Raw genomic sequence first — 23,402 nt, forward strand, 5'->3', positions numbered from 1 at the left:
CCTGGTGAACAAGAAGTAGCTGCTGGGCTTCTCTGACAGTTGGACAGTCCAGTATTTTGGTGACCTCAGCCTGAGCCTCTTTCTGCCCCTGAACCAGATCATCCAAGGTGCTTTGAACCTCCTCTCTGAACTGAACACAGTCCCCCACAGCCAGAACCATCTTCTCAGCCTAGAAGACATATCAGAGAAAAATTACATAATGAGCAAACACGATGAGTCGATGCTGGGATGCAGGTCCAGTGTTTCACAAGCATCTTTTGCAGTGTCTAGGAAAGAGGACTGTCATTTCATTTAAAGTTGTTTTTAGGTTCTTTTTTATTAGGGTATGATGTTCAAGCGCTTTAATTAAGTTACCCATGAGAGATATGACGCCTTCATTGTGTCTGACACCCTAAAAAAGCATGCACAAACTTCACATACCTCTAAGAGAGAAGCAAGAAGACCCTTAAAATCTGTTGAGAGCTTGCTCAGTGCACTTCCTTGCCTCTGGGCATCGCTGTCAGCGCTGATCTCAATAAGGACAGCCATACGAGCTTTCAGCCAGCCAAGATTCCCCTCCTGTAGCTCTGCATCATTCCTCAGCTCCTGCAACACAACAGAGGAGCGTGATGCACCGCGTGTGGTCGAAGGTGTCATCTGACACAAAATGTATTTACAGTATCATCTCCTCAGCGGTGACGCTGTCAGGCCGGTAACACATCAGACGTGACACATCACAGAGGAGGCGAGGAGAGGACTGTCAGAGGAAGGATGGGCTGTGGGGGGGGGTGTGGAGAAACTCACCGTGATGGTTGTCTTCACCTGGCCGTACTTTCTGGGGTCATTGGCTCGGTTTCTCAGAAGTCTCAGCTGGCTTTCTTTAGAAATGAGCCAGCAGGAAAGTTCAGCGTACCTGAGTCACAGCAGAGAGAAGGATCGGCAGTTAAAGCTTGGAAATATTTCAGAATCTATTGCTGGTGAAAATGCCTGTTTGTCAGGACTGCCTTTATTCAACTTAAGTGCTGGATTATTGAAACAGGCTTTCAAATAACTTGTTCCTCAAAGAAAAACTGAACCGCTGATAGCATTCAAACTTTTAATCATATTTTAAAGATCCATCTACCCAGAAAGGAACTGATGTAGAAATATTAATAAAACTAGAAATAAGAGATTAAAGATGTAACTCCTTTATGTTTACTGTTTAACTATGTGCATGTGTGCATTAACCATGAGATAACATTAAACATAATAAAGAGTCTTCACCTCTCCGAAAATACTGCAGTGGTCAAACTTTGCATTCGATATCTATCATTGAAAACATTCCACTCAGCTCAAATCTCTCTCTCCTCACCTCAAGTGAGTGAAAGAATTGAATCATGATTACTTTCAGTATGCAACGAATGCAAGGCGCTGCCAGGATAACAAACAGTGCAGTCTTTTGTTTCTCCAACAGCACTGCAACAGTCAAAAAGGCTACACCCCACGCTGCACTCCCTACAAGCCCCTATCTCAGCATGTGTGGACTGGACTCTGTGTTCCCAAAGTAAACACATATCGAACCTTGCGTGGTAGTCCTTCCATTTATCTTGATGCTGCATTAGTTTCTGATGAGTGTTCTCCACTTCCTCTCGGACCTCAGCAAAGTCTTTCCTCGCTGTGTCCAGGGTCTGGTGGACGGGGTCGCCTTCAGGGAGCTTTTGACACAGTTCCTCCATCAGCTGCAGCCTTTTCTCACAGATAGACTGAGGGCCCTTCTCCCGATAGAAGGCCTTAAGTGGAGTAAAAACAGTTAAATATGTGATGGAGAAGTAACATTTTACAAGACAGCACACTCATCCCAGTACTGCTGATTAAGGACGGTATATTCCTGAAACTGTCACAGCCTCAGTACTTTTGGATCATGTTCATCAAACCCCCCCACGCTGCTACACAGCACTAAATCTGTATTGAATTATTTCACACTGAGTTGATCAATACATGAAACTCTGCCAGCCACTTGGCGCTCACCCTGTGCTCCTTGATGAGTCTCTCGCTTCCCATGCTGGCCAGGTGGCGGTTCTCCCTGGTCACCTCTGCCTGGCACTCCTGCAGCAACCCCATCAGCTTGCTCTTCTCCACCTCCACTTTGAGATGCAACAGGTGAAAGGGGGATTCTGTCTGGATGTCCTGGGAAAGGAGAAATGCAACAGTTACTTGATGGATCAGAGCAAGTTGTGCATCATATATGAAGCATTTTTACTCTAACATTTCACTTTAAGTTCAAACCTGAAGCCTTACTCGCAGAGCTTCAATACAAACAATGCAAACGTTGTCCCCTGCACTGGGGTATACATATCATGATGGAGTTACACAACACACATTATCATGCACATAGTTTACTGTAAGCTGTAATACTGAGTTTTCTGAGATTATGACACAATATTTATAGGAGATTTTTAGTATCCATGTTAGGTTTTTATATCTCAAATCTTAGAAATCAGAATGAAAGATTGAAATATATCACCATTACTTTGTGGGTGACTGCTGTGGTAATTACCTTCCAGTGTTTGTGCAGATTCCTGACTGTTTCTTGTAGAGACTGCTGCTCCTGCTCTGGCAAAATATCTGTGAGCTCATCACAGGCTTTAAGGAACGAATTCAAGACTCTCTGATCAAGCTGACCAAAGAACTCCTGCAAAACAACAAAACCTCATCATTAGTCATGTTTTCATTTTTTTACAACAAGGCAGATCTTTTTGAAATGTGTTCCTTGTATTCTGTGTTTCTATTAAACTATGTAAGACCTAGATGTTCGAGGTGCAGTTGAAGCATACATGCACATAATTAACAGTGCAGTAAACATGATGGTGAACCTGTCCTCTGCCTCACAGAGGGCCTGTTTTCTTACTGTGTGTTTCTTCAGCAGCTCCTCTGGGTTGCCTCTTTCTGTCAGACAGTTCTGTGCCATTTTAAGAACCTTCTCCAGCTCCACCCGTGACTCATCAAACCTCTTCATGAGGCTGCTGTTTGCATCCACGTGCTTCCTCCACTCTGTGGATTCCTTAATCATGGCCTGAAAACACAAAAAGACATTTTAAATGTTAGAACAGGTTCAAAAGTCCAGCATGATTGAAATGGGCTTTGACATTTTGTCTACCTGTGAGGAGGACTGCAGGTCTGATACTCTTTTCTGCAGGAGGCTCATATCCATGTGCTCGAGGGTTTTACTGCTGTTCATTATTTTCTGGATGGTCTGATGGTTTTTCTCTATTGCTGTCAGACACTTCTTACAGCTGTGTGTGAAGGTCACCAACTCCTGCAGCATTCAATGACAAGCAGGGTGTTAGCCACTTATTCACATCTAGAAGCCTTGACTCATAGTAACATTCTTCCTTATATCTAAACGTCTTTTAATACAGCTGGCACCTTTTTGAAATATAGAATTTACCTGACACTTCTGTTTGAAGTCCACAGGTCCCTCTGAGTCGCTGCTGCTGGTGATATGACTGGCTTTCTCCAGAGCCTGGTAGAAGCCTGTGATGTTTTTCTCCATCTCCTCCAGAGGAGGTAACAGAGACTGAGACTCCCTCAGCAGAGGCAAACATCTCTCCCTTACCTATTCAGAGGGAGGCATGTTCATTCAAACTGAATCACAGGTGACTGATGTATAATATTGATTTAGATCTGTGATTTAAAGAGCGACACATTTCTTTGAAGCAGGTATTAAATTCCAGCAAATGTGAAAAAAAATAAAATCTGAAATTGTCAACATTTCAAGTCAACTTATTTTCACTCATTCATTTTCTAAGTCCTTTAAACAACAATCTGCATGTTAATAACAAACGAATGAATCATTCCCTGACCTATGTTTCAAGATTTTCTTATGTGTATTGTAAAGTGAACACACCTTGCTCAGCTGCTCTTTGATAGATGCCATCACTTCCATCATCTGTGAAACTTCCTCCTGTGGAGTGTCTTTGGTCAACAGCTGAGCAGTCCGGCTCGCTGCCTTACAGGCTGCTTCCATGGCTGGCACTTTGTGTTTGAGTTCCTACAGCAAGACAGAATATAATTCAGTGATTTTTTTTGTGCACAACAAAGATAAAACTCAATCTGAGTGGATAAATATCCTCAGCTGTTTACCTCAACATCTTGAGAGAAGGCTCTGACGTTCAGGAAGGAGACTTGGACAGGGGCATTCATCTTTTCATTGGTTGCATCCATGAAGATTTTTAGGGTATTAATCCCATCTTGGTAGTCTTGCCTCAGTTTATCTACCTCATCTGCTCTTGCATACTGAATGAAACAGAGGAAATCAGTCATTTAATTTCCAATCATTTTCAAAACTTCAAATAATGTCACAGAAGTATTTACAAGTATTTTTTTTGATGGTACACTTGTTCAGAAGGGTTTCTTATTTACATGTTTGACTTTGACAAACAGCTCCCTCCATCTCCCGTTCAGGAGGAGAAGCTGCTGCTTAAGCTCTCGTGAAACCGTGTCATCACAGGTCTCGATGAGGAAGTTTCCGGCATCGTTCATGTCCATGTGCTGCTGCACCCAGTGAGAGAAGTTTCTGAAGAAATCCTGACAGAAGAAAGAAAACCAGAGACTCAAAGTAGGTGCACACTCTCCAGCCAATCACAGTCTCAATTATCTCCAAAATATTCCTTCTATAGTTAAGTATAACTATGAAACCTCTGTACTAAAAATCCAGCTGTTTATAAGCCTTAACATCTCTTGATGCACTTACACGTTTGGCATTCTCTGACTGATTCAGCATCTGCTCAGCATCCTCCAGCCACGCCTGCAAAGCTGCCACTGTGCTGCTGTACTTCTCCCAGTTAGAGATCACCTCCTCCAGCATGCTGCGGACGCTCCGCACCTCCAGAGCCAGGTTCCTCCACTGAGCTCCGGCCTCACCCAGAAATTTACTTACCCCTTCTGCTTCATCGACTGAAAGTACAGAACACACGATCAGATGAGTTCAGCTAACACCAACATGTGTATCAGCTGTGCGGCTTTTGATTATGTCTGCTGATTGAGCGGCCATGTGGTTGATGCTCCGGTATGTTAGGGCAGAGAGATCGTGCTAAAATAGCATTCCAATTAATGCAGGTATTGTTGCTTTGTCATGCATAATGCAGCATTATGATTTTTCAGTTCTGAGGATTGAAAGTATGTTAGAAAGAAAAGAAGCAGTCCCACATTACAAGAGGTGATGGCTCAGGAGACAGGCAGAGATCAGGTTTTAAAGGTTGTTGGACTGTATTTGGACTTACCTTTGTTACAGGTCTTAGACCCTGTAACGTGAAATCAATGATAAAACTATATAAATAAACATTTTAATATATATATATACACTAACATTGAAAACCAAACAGAAAAGAGTCTTACTTGAACTTTCAGACTTGACATAAACCTCTGCAGCTTGCTTGAGGCCGGTGTAGATGATCTCATACTGCTCAAAGAATCTGTGGCCCTCTACAAACGTCTGGAACAGAAAGGTAGACATTAAAATGCAGACTGAACACAACTGTAGTTTGATAGAAGAAGTGCAATTGCATAATAATGACTTCAACATCAATGCTTTTTACTGACAAGGTAGGTTTGCAGCAGCAGCTCAACTGAGTCCCTTCTGCCATACTTGATGATCCAGGACTTGAGCTTCGACTCAGCTAGCACAAGGAATGCCATCAGTCGATACTTCATTTCCCAGAATTCCATCTTGATCAAGTGAGCGTATGATGATGTGGACACAAAGTTGAACCTGCGAATCAAATAGACATATAATAAATGATGTATTGTTGTAGAGATCAAACAAAATATACTTTAACAAAAGCAGAGGTGACATAAAAGTGACGCTCGGTTAAATTAAACACAACGTTTTATAAAAGTCAGTTCACAAGACGAACAGTAATAACAACTCTGATGAAGGTTTTACCGTTCAGCCATATCTTGGAGTTGCTCGGGGGGGACAGGTACCCCGTTCACTGATCTGTCCCTGTGGATCTGATGGAACGTTTGTCTGTGTGCTTCCAGGTTTTTCAAGACCTCCTACAAAAAGTAACCCCATTTATTCTGTAAATTGTCTCTCCTGTGTGCGTTATGATACATGATACTATGTGATACACTCCACATCAAAGAATGGCTGTGTTACCTTGTGCTGCTCCAGCTTTCTGTGAAGAACATTGGCTGTCTCATCATGAGCGTGTTGGATGGGAATGTCCTCTCTCAGAGCCAACTCCGCCCTGTGAAGCCAGGCTCCAATCACTCCCAGAGGACCAGGCAGGGATTTGTCCAGATGGATGTGCCAGTCCAGCAGCTGCAATTGACAACCATTAAAAACCCCACTCTACCAAAGCAAGATCCCACCACAGAGGAGGCGACGCTGATCAAAACATTTCCACATGTTCGCAAGCACTTGGGCTCCAAAAGCGTTTTATGCCAGTCTAGACGAGCTGTGGATGTCCAAAGGGGGCAGAGTGCCCGAAGAACAAAACCTCCTCTGTTCCCGTCTCCTCCCCTCTGAACAAACTCTGATTCAAACGCTCGCACACCACTGAACATTCACTGGCAGCCAGTGAGGAGAGGAGCTCTGAGTCAAGTGTATGTCATAATATGATAACTGTCAGAACAGCAAGCTAAGACAAATATGTTAAATATAACAAACAGACAATCTATCATTTATCCTCAGGTCCTGTTTGATTCAAGTATGGTTGATTATCATAATTAACTGCTTTCTTTGTGGCTAGGTGATGAATTATTCATGCTGTACAGAAGTATGCAGAACAATTACCCTGGCAGAGACACGGTCCCATGCCTGTTTGACCAGAGCCTGGTCCACAGAGAGCTTTCCTTCTCTGTTGACGGGCTGAAGCAGCGGATCTGTCTGCTTTTTCTTCATTTCATACTGCACACGGAAGCTCTTAAACGCCTGCAACATAAAAATAGAAGAGACGTGTGGTAAGAGAGATGAAGTTCTTTGTCAAAGCGCAATGTTATGTAACGGTGCGCTCAGTCTTTGCAGGCCTGACTCACCTGATATTTGTCAGTGAGGTTTCCCTCTGCGCCCTGGGCCCGCAGCACATCTCTCTCCAGCTGGTCTAAAAACACCTTCAGCTCTCTCAGCATCTTCCGCTCCTCTCTCTGTCACAGTCAGGGAACATGGAGCTCAGATTCACAGGTACAAACTGGTTTCAATTCTGCTTTTAAATCAGCATACCAGGATGTTGTCAGAAACATTCACCAAACCACACAGTTAGGATCCTGAAAACTAGAGCTGTTAATATCCCACATGCTTGAAAGATAAGTGTTAAAAGTAATAGCAGAAAGAAGAGCTGGTATCATCTTAAGTATCTCTTGCTCAGACTGTTAATTTAGTAAAACATACCTCAAGCATTTGCTCTATATCTTGGGCGCCAAACTATCCAGGAAAGCAGTAAGGCACAGAAAAAGATGCAAACACACCAAAGAAAAGGCGTTAAAACAGCCGGAACGGAAAAAGAGCAGAGTGGATGGGAAGGGGATGAGGAAGGAAAACACTCCAAACTGAAAGCATGCAGCAGTATGACCTGAACTCTCACCTTTAGTACCGGCACTGAAAGTGCAAAAGTTGGAATTGAGCCAAGAAGCAGCTTAATGTGCACAAAGAAAATAAGTAGATGGTGAAATCAAATGAGTCTAATGATGGAGAATAAAATATGGATGATTATATCACTGCTGTGTTCATGCTGTGATTATTTTGGTTCTTGTGGCTTTATGTGATAAAACATGAAAAATGCAGGCACAAGCTTATGACAATTAAGCTAAGCAGCAATAAAAGCGTGATTTATCTAGAATGTGCTCTGGGATCTCTGCATGTGGTCGTTTTCCATGAATTATGAGGCTATTTTGGGGAAATAAGGATGACAATAATACACTTTAAAAAATGACACCAATATGAGATCAAATTTAGCAATACTTCCCAGAAATAGCCTGATTAATTCCCATAGAGTATGCACTGAATGTGTATGATCATAACTTTAAACAAACTACCTCATCGTGTTGTCCATCAGTCTCAGAGGCGTGGGGGTTTGGGTAGTGCTTGAGGAACTGAGCCACATACGTCATGATGGATTTCTCGTCTGGTTTATCTACATCCACATCTGCAGAGCGATAAAGTGTGTTACTTTAACTCACATTAAAGGATACAATGCAAGACATGCAAAGTTAATATGACATTACAGAAAAGCATCTTGCACCCTCAAGAGGATAAATCTCTCCAGTCTCGACAGCTAATTATAAATGTCTACTTTCATCTCCATCCTTGACCTGATGTTTCTCTAAATCAGGGTCAAACTCTGGTAAAAGCAGAGACATTTCAGTGCAGCTCTTCGTGCAATAAAGCATCACCACTCTGCTGGTGAAGACAGGACTGCAGAGCCACTGCAGACTGCTTCACTTCCTCTAAAACCCAGACACAAGTACACATCGAATTTTAATCCCCTTGAGGTTGTCAGGGATCTCTACAGCCCACATTTTGTCAGAAACAATCATGCAGAATTAATTCACAGAGTAACACAATTTCATGAATCTCATTAATATTTCATATTTGCTGCTTAGGCAACACTTATGAGGTATTCATGCTATCTTTTCTACTACAGTGAACTCTTATGCAAGAAGCGGTCAAGGTCAAGGGTACCTTCTGGATCCAGCAGGCGGGGAATACCCAGCTCATTTTCTGCAAGGGCAAAGGCTTCCTCCAAATTCTCCCTGTTGCTCCTCCTCCTCACCACCTGCATGTCCACCAGGTCTGGTCTGATGGCGTGCACCACCGACTGGAATGCGACACCATCACGCCAGCTAGGACCGAAGTCCTTCACCTCGATTCCATGATGCCTGCAAAATACACATTTTCAGGCATGTAAGACTGTCAAAAAGCCTTCACAGTGTCCGTATGTATCTCACACTTAACTACATAACATCCGGCTGAGAAGCTGGGTCTCATACCTGGCTGCTGTGCACTGCACCCATCTGAGCAGGGCCTTCTTGGCGTTGCCCTGAAACTTGTTCACCACCTTTCTCTTCATGGGAGGGCTTCCCGTTTCAGAGCTGGCTATGCTCTCCACAGAGGAGTTGCTGTTGGACAGGGCCTGGAGGGCTGGCAAGTTGCTGGTTAACTCTTCAATCTAAATGGAGAACAAACAACAACAACAGGAGAAGAAGAGGGTTGTGCTGTGACCATAGCAACATCATGAAAAGAGGATGGCAGTATTTCTTGGCATCAATCTGAATCTGCATTTTTGAGTCATGTAGTCCAAGACTTTGTGAAGTGCTGGGTTTATCTGTGGGTCACCCTCTCAACTAGGAGTGAGCACTGTAATTAAACTCTCAGGATTTTGGGAGTTACCTGGAAGTAGAGGATAATGGTCCATATTAGCCCAAGGACAATTGATGGTCGTCCATCTGCGATGTCTGTGGCATGAATGTTAACGAGTTTGATCTGGAAGAGAAGCCAGGCAGAGGATTATTCCAGAAATTATTTGCATGAAGAAAGACAGGATATGCAAGTCTTGTGCATTTTTTAAACCCCAAAGAAACCCCTTCAGGACTGTCTGAATGTTGCAAGCGTCTTTTGTTGCTCAAATTCATCAAAGCCAGGTCTTTGATGCAGGTAAGTAGTGATACAGCCAAAACAGGAAAGCAGAAACAGCTTGTGAAAGAGAACCAGAATAAAAAAAGGAAAGACAAGGCACTTGTGATCAACTAGGCATCAAATGAAAAGCAAAGGTAGCCCAGCACTGCAAACCTAGCTGCACAATCTGACATATTTACATCTCTACAGTTGAGCAGCTCAGAACAGTAGGGAGCCAAACACATCATTAAACAGTGCTCTAGTCAAAATGCATCATAATGCTTGTGAGTAGAAAAAGCTTAATGGCTAGATTTTCAGAAACAGAAAGGCTGTATCCAAGCGTTGTTCAGTACACATCGTGCATTAAATAAAAAGAATGCATACAGTATATGATCACACAGGGCGTTTAATGGCGACTGACCGGAGATCCTCGATACACAGACTGAGGGCGCACATGATGGGAGAGAGATCACAACAATGTAAGTCTCAGTCCTCAGGGAACCCGCATGAAAGTGGGACACAGGCTTCATAGAGCCAAAAGATTCAGAGATGGGTTATGTAATCAAGAAGTCCTGTCTCTATCTGCTGCTCCTCTGAACATGGTGTGTGTTGCACACACGCTGAGACCTCATTTGCACTAACAAATATCTAGTCAGCAGCTTTCCTCACAGGTCTTAAATCATACCCTCGACTTTTCCCGACATTTTTAGGTTACGATGTCTTGATGTGGTAATGTGTGGCATGGAAAAAGGTGAAACTGCTCTTGTGACCGCTTGCTTACCTTTCTGCCTTCCAGGAATTTGAGTGCAGTGCCGATGTTTGAAACCCAGTGGATCCTCTTCAGCTGGCGGCCTTGCTCACGGGGCTTCAGACAGGAGGGACAGAGAGTAAAGTCAAACCAGCTGTGTCATTCAGAGATGAGAAAACCTTTTTTTTTTTTACCTTTAAGAAATAGTCATGTTAATCAAGTTTACTGCTAGCTGCACAGAAAGATAGAGAGACTGACCACAGAGTATTAGCAGGGCTTTACTTACATAAATTAACAGATGAGTGCCAAAGCTGATTAAAGAGAAAAAGTCAGATCTTGCGCAGTAGAACACGAGCTAGAACCGACTCTGATGAGAACTGTTTCTGACTAATTCCAGGCTGAAATAAACCAGCAGGACTGAACTCCTGAAAGCATCAGGCAGCTGAAGCACTGACTCATTTTCTAAGCACCAGCTTTGCAGTCGACATATCAGTTTGTTTCAAGACAGTTCTGATTACTAAATCCCTATCAGAGTCTGAGTGTTTTTCTCTGTGTGCGTAAAGCAGAGAGGGAGGGAAACAGACAGTCGAGCCAACAGCTTCTCACAGTGGGGAGGCTCGGATCTGATCATAGCTCTGCAATTTCTGTGCAGTGATCTGGCACGTAATGGCACTAAGAAAGATTTTTTCCAAACGTGTGATTTCTCGGTTATGTAAGGTGCAAATAAAGCAAGCGCGGATGTGTTTCCATTTTAAATTGTACTAGACAAGTTTAATCTGTGACCTTTAGAAAAGGTTTTGATGGATCCTAATTAAAATGTTAGTCACTCTCAAAGTTCAGTATGTGAAACAATAAATCATTCACATTTTGAGGATAAGTTTAGTGCTAAGATTTCTTCTAGCTCGCAGAATTCAGTCGACCATCGGTTGAAACTTTCCATCAACAGACTGAATGTAATCAAACTTTTCAGGACTGAATAATAAAACTGCAGATTTAAACAAATTCTAATCCTGATCTTGATTTTGGCCTTCCTACGATCAAAGAAACACGACTGATGGCGACTTCTTATTCTATTTTTTGGACTTTTTATGCCTTTAGAGAGGACAGGACATGAAACAAGGAGAGTGAGAGGGGAGTGACATGCAGGAGTTGGGCCCCGGGTTAGAATCAAACCCAAACTGCCCACTTTGGACTACAGCCTCTCTACATGTGATGCACAACTTATCCACAAGGCCAAATCAGCGCCCAACTGATGGTGATTATCAACGTTTAAAATGTGCGCTCTATTCTGATTACAAGTGGAGAGCCTGGAAGGAGGAGGAAGGAATGGATATAACAGCTGAGGACTGGGAGTTAGTCTGTACTAAGGTCCACACTCAATCAATCAATTCTCGACTGAGACTGCTGCAGTACAAATGGATAATGAGAACATACAGTGGGGCAAAAAAGTATTTAGTCAGCCACTGATTTTGCAAGTTCTCCCACTTAGAAAGATGAGAGAGGTCTGTAATTTTCATCAGAGGTACACTTCAACTATGAGAGACAAAATGAGAAAAAAAATCCAGGAAATCACATTTTTAAAGAATTTATTTGTAAATTATGGTTGAAAATAAGTATCGGGTCACCCACAAACAACCAAGATTTCTGTCTCTCACAGACCTGTAACTTCTTCTTTAAGAAGCTCTTCTGTCCTCCACTCGTTACCTGTATTAATGGCTCCTGTTTGAACTGGTTATCTGTATAAAAGACACCTGTCCACAGCCTCAAACAGTCAGACTCCAAACTCAACCATGGCCAAGACCAAAGAGCTGTCCAAGGACAGCAGGATGAAAATTGTGGACCTGCACCAGGCTGGGAAGAGTGAATCTACAATAGGCAAGCAGGTTGGTGTGAATAAATCAACTGTGGGAGCAATTGGAAGAAAATGGAAGACATACAAGGCCATTGATAATCTCCCTCGATCTGGGGCCCCTCGCAAGATCTCATCCCGTGGGGTCAAAATGATCATGAGAACGGTGAGCAAAAATCCCAGAACTACACGGAGGGACCTGATGAATGACCTGCAGAGAGCTGGGACCAAAGTAACAAAGGCTACCATCAGTAACACACTACGCCGAGAGGGACTCAAATCCTGCAGCGCCAGGCGGGTCCCCCTGCTTAAGCCAGTACAAGTCCAGGCCCGTCGGAAGTTTCCCAGAGAGCATATGGATGATCCAGAAGAGGATTGGGAGAATATCATGTGGTCAGATGAAACCAAAATAGAACTTTTTGGTAAAAACTCAACTCGTCGTGTTTGGAGGAAGAAGAATGCTGAGTTGCATCCCAAGAACACCATACCTTCTGTGAAGCATGGGGGTGGAAACCTCATGCTTTGGGGCTGTTTTTCTGCAAAGGGGACAGGACGACTGATCCGTGTTAAGGGAAGAATGAACGGGGCCATGTATCGTGAGATTTTAATCCAAAACCTCCTTCCATCAGTGAGAGCATTGAAGATGGAACGTGGCTGGGTCTTCCAGCATGACAATGTTCCCAAACACACCACTCGGGCAACGAAGGAGTGGCTCCGTAAAAAGCATTTCAGGGTCCTGGAGTGACCTAGCCAGTCTCCAGACCTCAACCCCATAGAACATTTGTGGAGGGAGTTGAAAGTCTGTGTTGCCCAGCGACAGCCCCAAAACATCACTGCTGTAGAGGAGATCTGCATGGAGGAATGGGCTAAAATACCAGCTACAGTGTGCAAACCTGGTGAAGACTTACAGGAAACGTTTGACCTCTGTCTCAAGTATTGAGTTGAACTTTTGTTATTGACCAAATACTTATTTTCCACCATAATTTACAAATAAATTCTTTAAAAATCCTACAATGTGATTTCCTGGATTTATTTTTCTCATTTTGTCTCTCATGTCAGAGCTGTCAGATGATGAGGAGAAGGAATGAGTTTTCTCTGATAGAAACCTCAATACATATTGACTGAATCTTGTGGAGATAATATGATATCTTTATTTTTTGATTGTGTACTACCCTTTCATGTTATTTTATTTTATATATATATTTGCATAAAAGATGGCTTTTGGTCTGAGAAGAAGTTTGTTTTAATGTTTATGTTGGTGGGTGCTTTGTTTGTGAGGCAGAGGCACACATCAATTTGTTGTTTTGTCACTAAAATGTATAAATCAAACTCAATAAGTACAGTGATAGAGGAAAGAAAATGTGCGCTCTAGTTTTTCAACAACTGCATTACCCTATTCATTTAATATAAGATTTTAAATCCTGTTTTCTGTATATTCTCCAATTGATACTAGCATTTGTTTGCAAACATGAATCTGCTAAACTTGCTTCCCTACTGTTCTCTTCTAAACACACACCCACACAATTGGCCTGCACCTCTCACAGAGATCTTCTCCCGCCCTGCTCCTCTCTTCTCTTTACATGTGTGTGCTGTGCTAACGATATTCATCAGCAATAACGAGCTGACGACTGCACGCTTAAGAGTAGGTGTTATTATACAGTATAAATACAAAGTTAGAAGTCTAAATCCTCCCACTTAAAAGATGGTTAAATGCTAAAATATGGTATGAATAAGACCAAACATGTCTCTGAAATTCATGCTCAAAGTCTGCACACAAATCAGACGGAGTACTTACTAGTCTCTGTCCAGACAGAACCTCCAACAGAGCCAAGAGCTTCACCCCATCCTTGATGTCCTCGAAAAGGTCGTTAACCTCGAGTGGTGGTTTGTACTGGAAAAGAGAGATAAACAAGCTTTAACAGCACAGACACTCAACACATATAGTTATTAGAATTGAGTCCAGTTACTTAGATGACTAGTAGTGTCACACTGGTAGCACTTTAGTGTGACAGGGTTTTGGTATTCTAACCCATTAGCAGACATGAGAAGAAACCAAATGCTGTTTGTGAGAAACAGGCTTGTTAGCAACAGCCACAGAGCCTCCCTGCAGCTGAAAAGATGGTGCCTTTTTCTTGGCAGTGGCTCTGTGCCCAGACCTGAGGCGATGGTACACTTTTAACCCGTCTCCTGACATAATAAGCACATATTTACAGAACTGCACAATCAGATGAATGACAGTGCTATAACCTGCAGTGTTATACAAAGATTACTGGATGAGGCAAGGAAACAGCTGTGACTTTATTTGACAGAGTGAAGCTTTGATTAAAGGCAAAGCTCAGCATGGGAATTCTTGATTTGGCACCACAGACAGGCCATTTCACAACTCAACATATTCCATGACAGGATGCAGTTGGCTGCCTATTTGGGGCAGAGCGGTGTGAAGAGGCGAGCGTCTGCCCTGTTATTCTGTGCATGTGAGCTTCTCTTCTTCCTGTCACAAAGTACTGATGAGGGTTTGTTATTGAAAGAGCTGACATCTCCTCAGTTGTTAAAGACTTAGGAAAACAATACAGGTTCAGAAAACTGCATTGTTTGATGAATACAGGGAAAAAATGTCACATGTTTAGCTACTGCTGATGGTTTATAAAGCACTGAATGGTTTAGGCCCTAAATACATTGCTGATCTGCTGCCACTGTATGATCCACCTCGACCTCTGAGGTCATCAGGTACTGGTCTGCTTTCAGTTCCTAGAGTCAGAATGAAACATGGTGAAACAGTGTTTAGTCATTATGCACCACATATCTGGAACACACTCCCTGAAAGCTGTAGGTCTGCTCCAACTCTCACCTCTTTAAATCAAAGACTAAGACTTTTTTATTTGACACTGCCTTCCTATCTTAGATTATTTTAACTGGCTTTAAATGCAAATTTTAAAATGTACTTTTAATATATTTGTAATTTTCCTTTTCTTTTCTATGTCTAATTTTATTTGTCATTTTAATTGTGTTCTTTTATGCTTGTCTGAATGTTTCCAATGCTTTTAATGTTTTAATGTAAAGCACATTGAGTCGCCCTTGTGTATAAAATGCACTATACAAATAAAGCTGTCTTGCCTTGCCTTACTGTATATTATGACTCCTGCCTATAAGCATACAATTTGACTGTCAGAATCTTTAACTATTCTAATCCTAGAAGTCAGAAACGTTCAAATATTCCATTTAATCTTTTCTAATTTTGAAATGATTCCCACCCTGGAAACTTCATTTACTAACTTCAAAACAGAGTCACATGATGAGACCTCACAACAGTGGAAAAACTGTGAAAATCAGTGGAAAAGTGCTTCGTTTGACATTATCAGAGGAAACTGACAGAGGCTGGAGGGAAAATGTGACGCCTAACGACTAAAGGAAGTTCAAACTGAGATAACACACACTTCCAATCAGGCCAATACTCCTCATTTATTCACACACACACAAAGCTATTCCAGTTTTTAACAGGAGCCCTTTATGCAATAACAAGAATACTCCGGTCAGTGTAAACTCTCTGTTCAATAAGCTAATCTGGCTCACACAGCAGAGTAAATATGACCGTTTGGGAGCCCCACCATGATGAGGCTTATTCTACATTAGTCTTATTGGTATGCACAACGAGTGAGCTCGAGCTGAGCGCATGAATAATGAAGAATAGACCCACGGAGCGTCTCCGGGCCGGCCCACCACATAACTGAGATTCTTTTAAAGTTTCAGAAGCCGCTCTTTGAAGTAATGCGGGCAGATCAGGCTCAACAAAGGACCCCTCAGAAGTAAATCTGTTTGCCAGGTTACAGACTTAAACCCTGTAGCGATCTCTGGTTGAGCACTCTGCTGTGTCATCAGACAATACAACCAGAGAGATCACTCAGTGCTTGCTCTGAATTTCAAAGAGTAAATAAATATGTCTGATATTATAAAATCTGAAACTTCCCTTTGATTCAGTTTACAAATTCTTGTATATAATAGTATTAATATTATACTAAGATATAATAATAATATGAATGTTGGGTCTCTACAAAGTAAAACAAAGAGTTCAGTGCAGACCTGCTCCTGTTGTTAAGGGTCTTAAGACAACATTTATGATGACTTGGCACTTTACAAATAAAGATCGGTTGATCACTGATACAAATATAAAAACATTGTCACCTTTAATTTACACAGACTGATATATTTCTTGACCTATAGATGTTTTTTTTTTTTTAATATGAATAAACACTGTTCCTTTAAATGTCTGGTAGACTTCAGCTATAAATCTGTCGAGTCATTGTTTAGATATTTTCAACTAATCAAAATTATACCATATTATAGCAGACTTTGTGATGTCAGTTTGATGTGGATTTTTTTGTCCAAATAATCTTTACTTATTTGCATTGTGATAAAGATTTGTTTGTTTTGCCTTCATTGAGAGGGCAGGACTGTGTTTTTCTAATGTATTGATTTTATTTTATTTCTAAGTATTTCATATTCCTATCCTCTATCTTGTTTTAGCCTGGTATCACTTTACCTATTGCTGCTATTTTCTGTCTCTCTGTTCTTTCCTGAAGTACTTTGGGCTGCATGTTTGACTGTATGAAAGGTACTATATAAATAAAGATGAGTTGAGTTGAGTTGGATAGAGTAGAAAACGGGGAGAGAGACACTGGGGAGTGACATACAGTAAAGGGACAAAGGTTTAAAACGAACCCAGGCTGCTCGCTTGCAGGGTTACAGCCTCTGTACATGGGGCAAATGATTTAACCACTAGGCCCCAAAATCACTCTAATAAATATTAGAGCCACAACAATCAATCTAAACTTTATCAACTATCAACACTCATTTTAAAGTTACATTTTTTGGGTCTTTTTGCCTTTACTCAAGAGGACAGCTGAAGAAAGACAGGAAGTGTGGGAAGACATGCAGGAAATGGTCGTGGCCAGGAATCGAACCGGCGACCCCTGCGACGAGGACTGCAGCCTCTGTATGTGGGGCGCTTAGACCGCTAGGCCAGCAGCGCCCCAACACTCATTTTGAGCATCAGTTGATTATGTAATTGACTTTTTTGTTAGTGAGTCATAATCCAAATTCTCTGATTCAGCATCTTTTCTTTTTACTGAGTTATATTTTTGGGCTTTTACACTTACGTTTTACTTTTAATTAGAGAGGACAGGACAGTGGACAGAGCAGGAATCAGAGAGAGAGTGGGTGAATGACATGTGGGAGAAGGGCCACAGGCTGGGATCAAACCCAGGCCGCCCGCTATATGGGCAAGCGACTTAATCATTAAGTTAAATCTGCACCCAGCTTCTTCAATCTTAATATCTCAGAGTTAATTTAGACTTATATGACTTTAAGGTAACTATATTAGGGTTGTGGAAAAATTAACACGATCAAGGAACTCTTTGAGGGTTGTAAGGCCGGCTGTGGTTCAGTGATAGGGTCTGTTGGGGGGTTCAGGTCCAGATCCTTCTGTCCACATGCTGAAGAGTCCTTGGGCAGGACACTTAACCTCAAACTGCCCCAGATGGCTGTGCCAGCAGTGAGTGAATGGGATTAGTTAATACTGATAAGTGCTTCACACAGCAGCCTCTATCATCGGTGTGTAAATGTGGTGTGAATGAGTGTATGGGACATGTAATGTAAAAGTGCTTTGAGTTGTCAGAAGACTAGAGATAGCTCTATATTGATCCAGTCCAGTTAAGAAACACTGATCAACAGTTTTGACCATATTATATCATTTTATGGACTATAATAATGTTAAATGAATTGAGTGACTGATGTTCAAGTTAATCAATAACTAAAGCAGCATTACTTCTGCCCTGGTAAATATAGCTTGTTAATTAAGGGTCTCAGTGGGATGCAGTGCAGCATGAGAGCATGTGTTCTTGTTGTGTGCTCAGCGCCTTGTCATTGACATGCATGAGCGTTAGAAGTAGACAACTGCCTGCAGGGATTTGTCCTCACCCTCTTGCTCTCCATCTGCACACCTCATCCCCGTCCCTGGCAATGCCGTCCACAAATACACACTCACTCACATGAATAACAAAACACCCACACACACACACAGTGCCCACACACTTACACACAGCGAGTCTACTCAAGCTAAAACACACCAGTTTCTGAAAAGCTCCATCATACCTCCCATATGTCCACATAAAGACATTACACTAACACTGTAGAGGCTTGTTCGTACACAAACGCCCCTGGTGAGGGATTTTAAAACATCTCTGCCCCGCTAAGATGCCTCTTCATGTCATGACTGTGCTGTCATCTATTCGGGAAAGCAGCAAGCAGCATGACCTTTTCGGTGCTTCTCCTCTCAGGAAAACAGTAGACTCGTTGGTAAACTACACAGAGGGTGTGTTCCTTCTCCATCATTACATCATTATAAACAAACCATCTTCCATTGAACATGATTTGGTTTTAAGTGCTTCAGGAACAAGGTAAATGGTGCCATTACTTTCAGTTAACTGGATAAATTCAATTATCTTGTGTAGTGTTATTAAGGGACATTACTGTTGCATGGCATGGCTCATCATCAAGTTAGGTCCCTTAGCAGGGATGACCGGTCAGCAGCCTGAAATACCACTAACCAGGGAGAAGCTGCATAATCATGCCCGGCAATAATAAAACAGCCAAAGTGTCTCTGATGATGTCGGCCATCATGGCACAGCTTCCAACTCACTTGTGATGTAATTGCTCTGACAATTTGTTTTTATATGAGACTGTAAAATCTCCAGCCGCTGTCAAGTGATTTACTCATCGGCCTGTAACGTGTAAGCAGAGGAGAGCATGGGTGGAATATTCACACTTACTTTTGCTAAATGAGAGTTGATCCATTTTGTGAAGGTTCTCTTCTGCACGGCCTCTTGCTCATCTGAAAATTAGAAGCACAGAAAAACAAATGAGATTGAGGTCACATGATCAGCTGTTGACTTTAGACATGAGTGTCACACCTGAGACTTCAGAGGAAGGTCATACTCATACAATATGGGAGGAATACACTGGAATGCAATAGGACTGGATGATCAGAGATAACAGACTTGGCTTCGCAAGAAAGTGGCAGCTAATTGATTCCTGATGTGTATATGATTGGATTTATAGCTACCACATCAACATGAACACATCAAATATTGATGACTACCGTTCGTCAGTAGGACTTCTCCATAATCTGACCTAATGCCACATTAGTCCGCACTGCTTCTGGGGTATTGAGCAGCATTACAGCAGCCCTGCAACAAACATGTCCCTCAGTATGACTTCTGCAAAGATTAGATGTTGCAATGCGAGTATCACAAGCCTGCTAGTGCTCGCATAATAGATTCTCCTGAAGAGGGCTTTCAGAAAGAGGTCATATGAGGAGATTAGAGAATGAGTGGAGGGAGACTTTCTGCCTACACATGCTGCAATCCATCGCTGTGTTCAGTATTAACATGCGTGATTGTTTGGGTGACTCCCAGCCTCTTTTGTGGTCTGCTTAATATATTCAGGCACATTGCTTCATGCATTATGCAACATGTGTGACAAAACAATTGATTTCTTTTCCATAGTGGTGCCGTTGTTGCGTCGTGGACTGATTTCTAACACCCTGTCACGCATGCCGGCAGGAGAGTGCTGCACACTGCACATACACACAGAGTGGCCATTTTTAAACACCCACCCTTTGAGATATAGACAGTGGTCACGTGTTTAAGGAAGCACTGCGAACACTATACAGGGAGCAAAGACTTGATGCTAACCTACAGGCAAATGCTTCATCACTGATGCACAGGGGATGCCCACTGAAGCATAGCACACACACACAAACACACACAGACTCAGCACACATACAGCTGTGTGTGTGCAGTATATTATACTGTAACTAGTTCATGTAGCAGGGAATCACCTACAAACATTAGCATATGTTATTTTTCTATTTTTATCCCAGATTAGCTACGTATGCTCACACAGATGAGAGATGAAGAGTGCTGCTGCCCTACTTACCACGGAGATACTGAAAGAATCCAGTCACCAGATTTAAAGAAGTCTTCCTGACAGACACATCCTTAATGTGAGCCATTCTACAACCCACTCTCCGGCTCTCTCCCTTCGCCTTTCATGAGTTCCAGGGTGCATAAATGTATGAGTGAAAATAAGATCCACAGTGGGAAAACAAGCACAGAGTCACACAGTTGTCCTTTCCCCCTTCACTCTCCAGCAGGAAGCAAAACAGATCTGGCTGCCTGGCTTCCCCCGGTGGAAGCAAAAGAGCTGCTGGAGGCTGGGATGAAAACGTCCCCTCCTCCCTGACACTCTCACACACAGGCACACACGCTCACACACATGCACACTCACACACACACACACACTCACACAGGCAGCAGAGGAGAAACCTCTAGCAGGCAGGGTCATTTACAATCCCATCCTTCCATCTTCCTGTGCTTTTTCCATCATCCAGAGGAGCCATGCCTGTTTGGATGTGCACAGCCCCCGCTGCACTGACTCGCTGTATCATCGTACCGTCTGAGGCTGGAGAGAGATCAGTTAGATGCATGGTTCCACCAATCAGCACGCAGGAGGCGATGATGTCACAGCTCTGGCTGCCTGCATTATCCCGATTCATGTATGTGTGGTGGGCAGGGGGGATGTGTTTGCCTGTCAGATTTGTCTAATCTTTAATAAGGCTGACACATTTTCAAAAAGAAAACAACCTCTCAGACAAAAATATAAATTTCTGTTTCAAATTTTTCCTAATTATATCTTTTAACCATCCGGCTGTTAAATCAGTATTAAGTCCCCATGGGCCCATTGATTAAGAAGGCCAGGATAAGATTAAAAGACTGCTGCACAAAGCTCACCATGGTGCTACAAATCTTAATAATTAATGCTGAGGCTGGTGAATGACATCTACCACCTGCTCCCTCTCTCACTGCCAATGCTATTGTGACGACAAAGGCAGACACACCCACCTCGGGATTCCCACTGCACACACAGTACCATGTAAAAGCTCTAAAGCACATCCCTTTTTGTCCTGCAGGACGGAGAAGAACCACTTCAGCTCAGACCTTTCTATACACTCCTCTGAAAACAACACACACTAGTGAATACGTACGGTACTGTACTACATACTTCATCATCTCCTGCAGAAACATCCCTTTATTCTTCTTAGACCACCGGCAAACTAAAAGCTTTTCTGATACACTAAAAATAGGCCTGAGCTTGTGTTTCTATTATTACTGCTCTACAGACCGCTGGTGGAGCTGGCCCAGAAAAGCTATTTGGGTGAGAATGGATTTTTTTCCCTCTTACATCAAAACAGCTAAAGGTTAGAAGTAGCAGCATTAACAACATGTTGACAGCAGCGTGCACTTAAAACAAAAAGCTTTTAAAAAATACTACAATTGGTGCTTACGTTTATTAATGAGGAGACAAGTCCAAAACAAAACAGAAGGTCAGGGTTACTGGCATATCACTGAAGACAAATTTAAGAACATTAACCTTGTTATTAAGTTATTTACTAGCCATGGATAACAAATATCATTTTCAGTAGTCACTCTGCATTTAGTTGTATTTGCTTGATTTTAAAAGTTATGGTCTGCTTTCTGACGTGTTGATATTCAAGTAGCCTTTCATAATATGTTAAAAGAACAGTCAGTTAAAGCCCTATAAATAGTGCTGATGCCCCACGAGCACAAGTAGAGGATAAAAGGTCAGCAGCAAAAAAACGCCCAATGCTACATTGTCCAACCCAGGAAAACTCCCTGCTGCAAAAGAGCTCCCTTTGTTTCTGTTTCCATCAAAAATAACTGCAGCTGTGTATCGTTTGAAGGTTTGATAACTACGGAGGACAGACACTTTGAATGCTGCTGCTGCTGATATCAAAACCATGTGTTCCTGGGGCAAGATCAGCGAAGACATAAGAGAATAAGAGGTACAGCTTTTCCACAAGGGAGGCCAAAATCAATTCTGCCCAAACGTTCTTCACGGTTAAAGGCTTTAAAGGCACTGTGAGGAGATTTCCTGTAGATTCTGTTGACCCCTTCAGATGAAACCGGTAGTGTTTTCCCAAGGATGAAAACTGCATTTCCCATGAGCACCGTCACCCACTGTCATAAAGATGTGGCTCTTGCCAAAGCATGCAGAACACAGACCTGCAGATGCTCTAGTGTCCCAATAAATGTCTGAGTAACATAAATATACACACAGTTTCACTCTTTTGTCCTGAAAGAGCAGAGAAGCATTCACACCCCAAACATTAAATCCTGTTCATAGTCATTATTCTCTTTTACCTAGCAAAGCCCTGGTTGTACTGTAAGGTTTCTCTATCTAAAATAATGCTTCAGCAAAGGACGGACGTCTTTTCACTAATCCTTCTCCAATGTCAGCCATGAGGACAAAACATTATCCGACCTGCACTAAACTCCAGTGTAAAGAATCAACCAATCATATTTCTGATAATCTAATTTTGTTGCATATTCATGAGGAGGCATCAATGTAAGAGTAACACTACTTCAAAACCAGTTAAAAACTCCCAACAGTATCTTTGAATAACAACAAAAGCTTGTAAATGAAAGCTTTAAGTTTCCCTAATATTCCAGCTGCTCAGTCTCAAATCCATCCAGCTTCAATGGAGCTGTCCAGAGTCCTGAACTCACCACGTATGTGCTGTTTACTTTGTGTATTAATAAGATGAACATATGTAGGTCAGGCCTGGATATTCTCTGACAAGCATGAAGCCCTTATGTAAAACAGCTCCCCATCACTGAGTCATTATGTCCGAGTCAACTGACTTAATTAAGCCTGATGTAGCACTGGTAGCTGAGTGGCAATTAAAAGTGGAAAGCCCAGCAACAAACACCACATACAGCATCCAACCACTAAAGCATCTGCCATTCACGTTAGTAATGGAGTACTTAGGGTGATCTTAGGACAGATGATACCTTTGGCAATGCTGCACTAAAGGTGCTTGGCTTCACTGGCCTGTGTGGGTCACCTGGGAGCATTGTGAAAGCCCACTCACTCTCTCGTTGTTCCATTTAGTCAAGAGCAGGCCTACTTAGGCTCTGACAGCCAACAAGACATGATTCTATTGCGGCCTATTCAGGGCTCCTTGACGGTGACGATTTATCACTTTCTGAGTGGTTTCCTGCCCCTTCAAAACAATACTTTCATATCCTATTCAAAAAGAAAGACATAAAGAGAAATAAACATGGAGTCATTCAAAAAGAAGGTGGGCATTTGTG

At 42.3% G+C, this 23,402-nt stretch overlaps 1 protein-coding gene across 1 annotated transcript in view; it reads right to left on the reverse strand.

Moving 5' to 3' along the window:
* syne1b (spectrin repeat containing, nuclear envelope 1b) overlaps window positions 1-23,402 on the reverse strand; it is a 94,738-nt gene that overhangs the window by 63,146 nt on the left and 8,190 nt on the right. The window contains exons 3-28 of the mRNA XM_034674401.1: window positions 18,996-19,057; window positions 13,967-14,062; window positions 10,356-10,439; window positions 9,350-9,442; window positions 8,950-9,128; window positions 8,642-8,838; window positions 7,996-8,105; window positions 7,000-7,107; window positions 6,758-6,895; window positions 6,119-6,283; window positions 5,903-6,015; window positions 5,560-5,728; window positions 5,356-5,452; window positions 4,712-4,914; window positions 4,381-4,545; window positions 4,102-4,254; window positions 3,866-4,009; window positions 3,407-3,574; window positions 3,116-3,274; window positions 2,867-3,031; window positions 2,516-2,650; window positions 1,987-2,145; window positions 1,540-1,748; window positions 784-892; window positions 421-585; window positions 2-169 (exon numbers count right to left, since the gene is read on the reverse strand). Coding sequence (XP_034530292.1) covers window positions 2-169; window positions 421-585; window positions 784-892; window positions 1,540-1,748; window positions 1,987-2,145; window positions 2,516-2,650; window positions 2,867-3,031; window positions 3,116-3,274; window positions 3,407-3,574; window positions 3,866-4,009; window positions 4,102-4,254; window positions 4,381-4,545; window positions 4,712-4,914; window positions 5,356-5,452; window positions 5,560-5,728; window positions 5,903-6,015; window positions 6,119-6,283; window positions 6,758-6,895; window positions 7,000-7,107; window positions 7,996-8,105; window positions 8,642-8,838; window positions 8,950-9,128; window positions 9,350-9,442; window positions 10,356-10,439; window positions 13,967-14,062; window positions 18,996-19,057 — 3,713 coding nt within the window. The remainder of the gene's footprint in view (window position 1; window positions 170-420; window positions 586-783; window positions 893-1,539; window positions 1,749-1,986; window positions 2,146-2,515; window positions 2,651-2,866; window positions 3,032-3,115; window positions 3,275-3,406; window positions 3,575-3,865; window positions 4,010-4,101; window positions 4,255-4,380; window positions 4,546-4,711; window positions 4,915-5,355; window positions 5,453-5,559; window positions 5,729-5,902; window positions 6,016-6,118; window positions 6,284-6,757; window positions 6,896-6,999; window positions 7,108-7,995; window positions 8,106-8,641; window positions 8,839-8,949; window positions 9,129-9,349; window positions 9,443-10,355; window positions 10,440-13,966; window positions 14,063-18,995; window positions 19,058-23,402) is intronic.

The sequence above is a fragment of the Notolabrus celidotus genome, chromosome 22 (assembly GCF_009762535.1).
Source record: "Notolabrus celidotus isolate fNotCel1 chromosome 22, fNotCel1.pri, whole genome shotgun sequence".
NCBI lineage: Eukaryota > Metazoa > Chordata > Actinopteri > Labriformes > Labridae > Notolabrus > Notolabrus celidotus.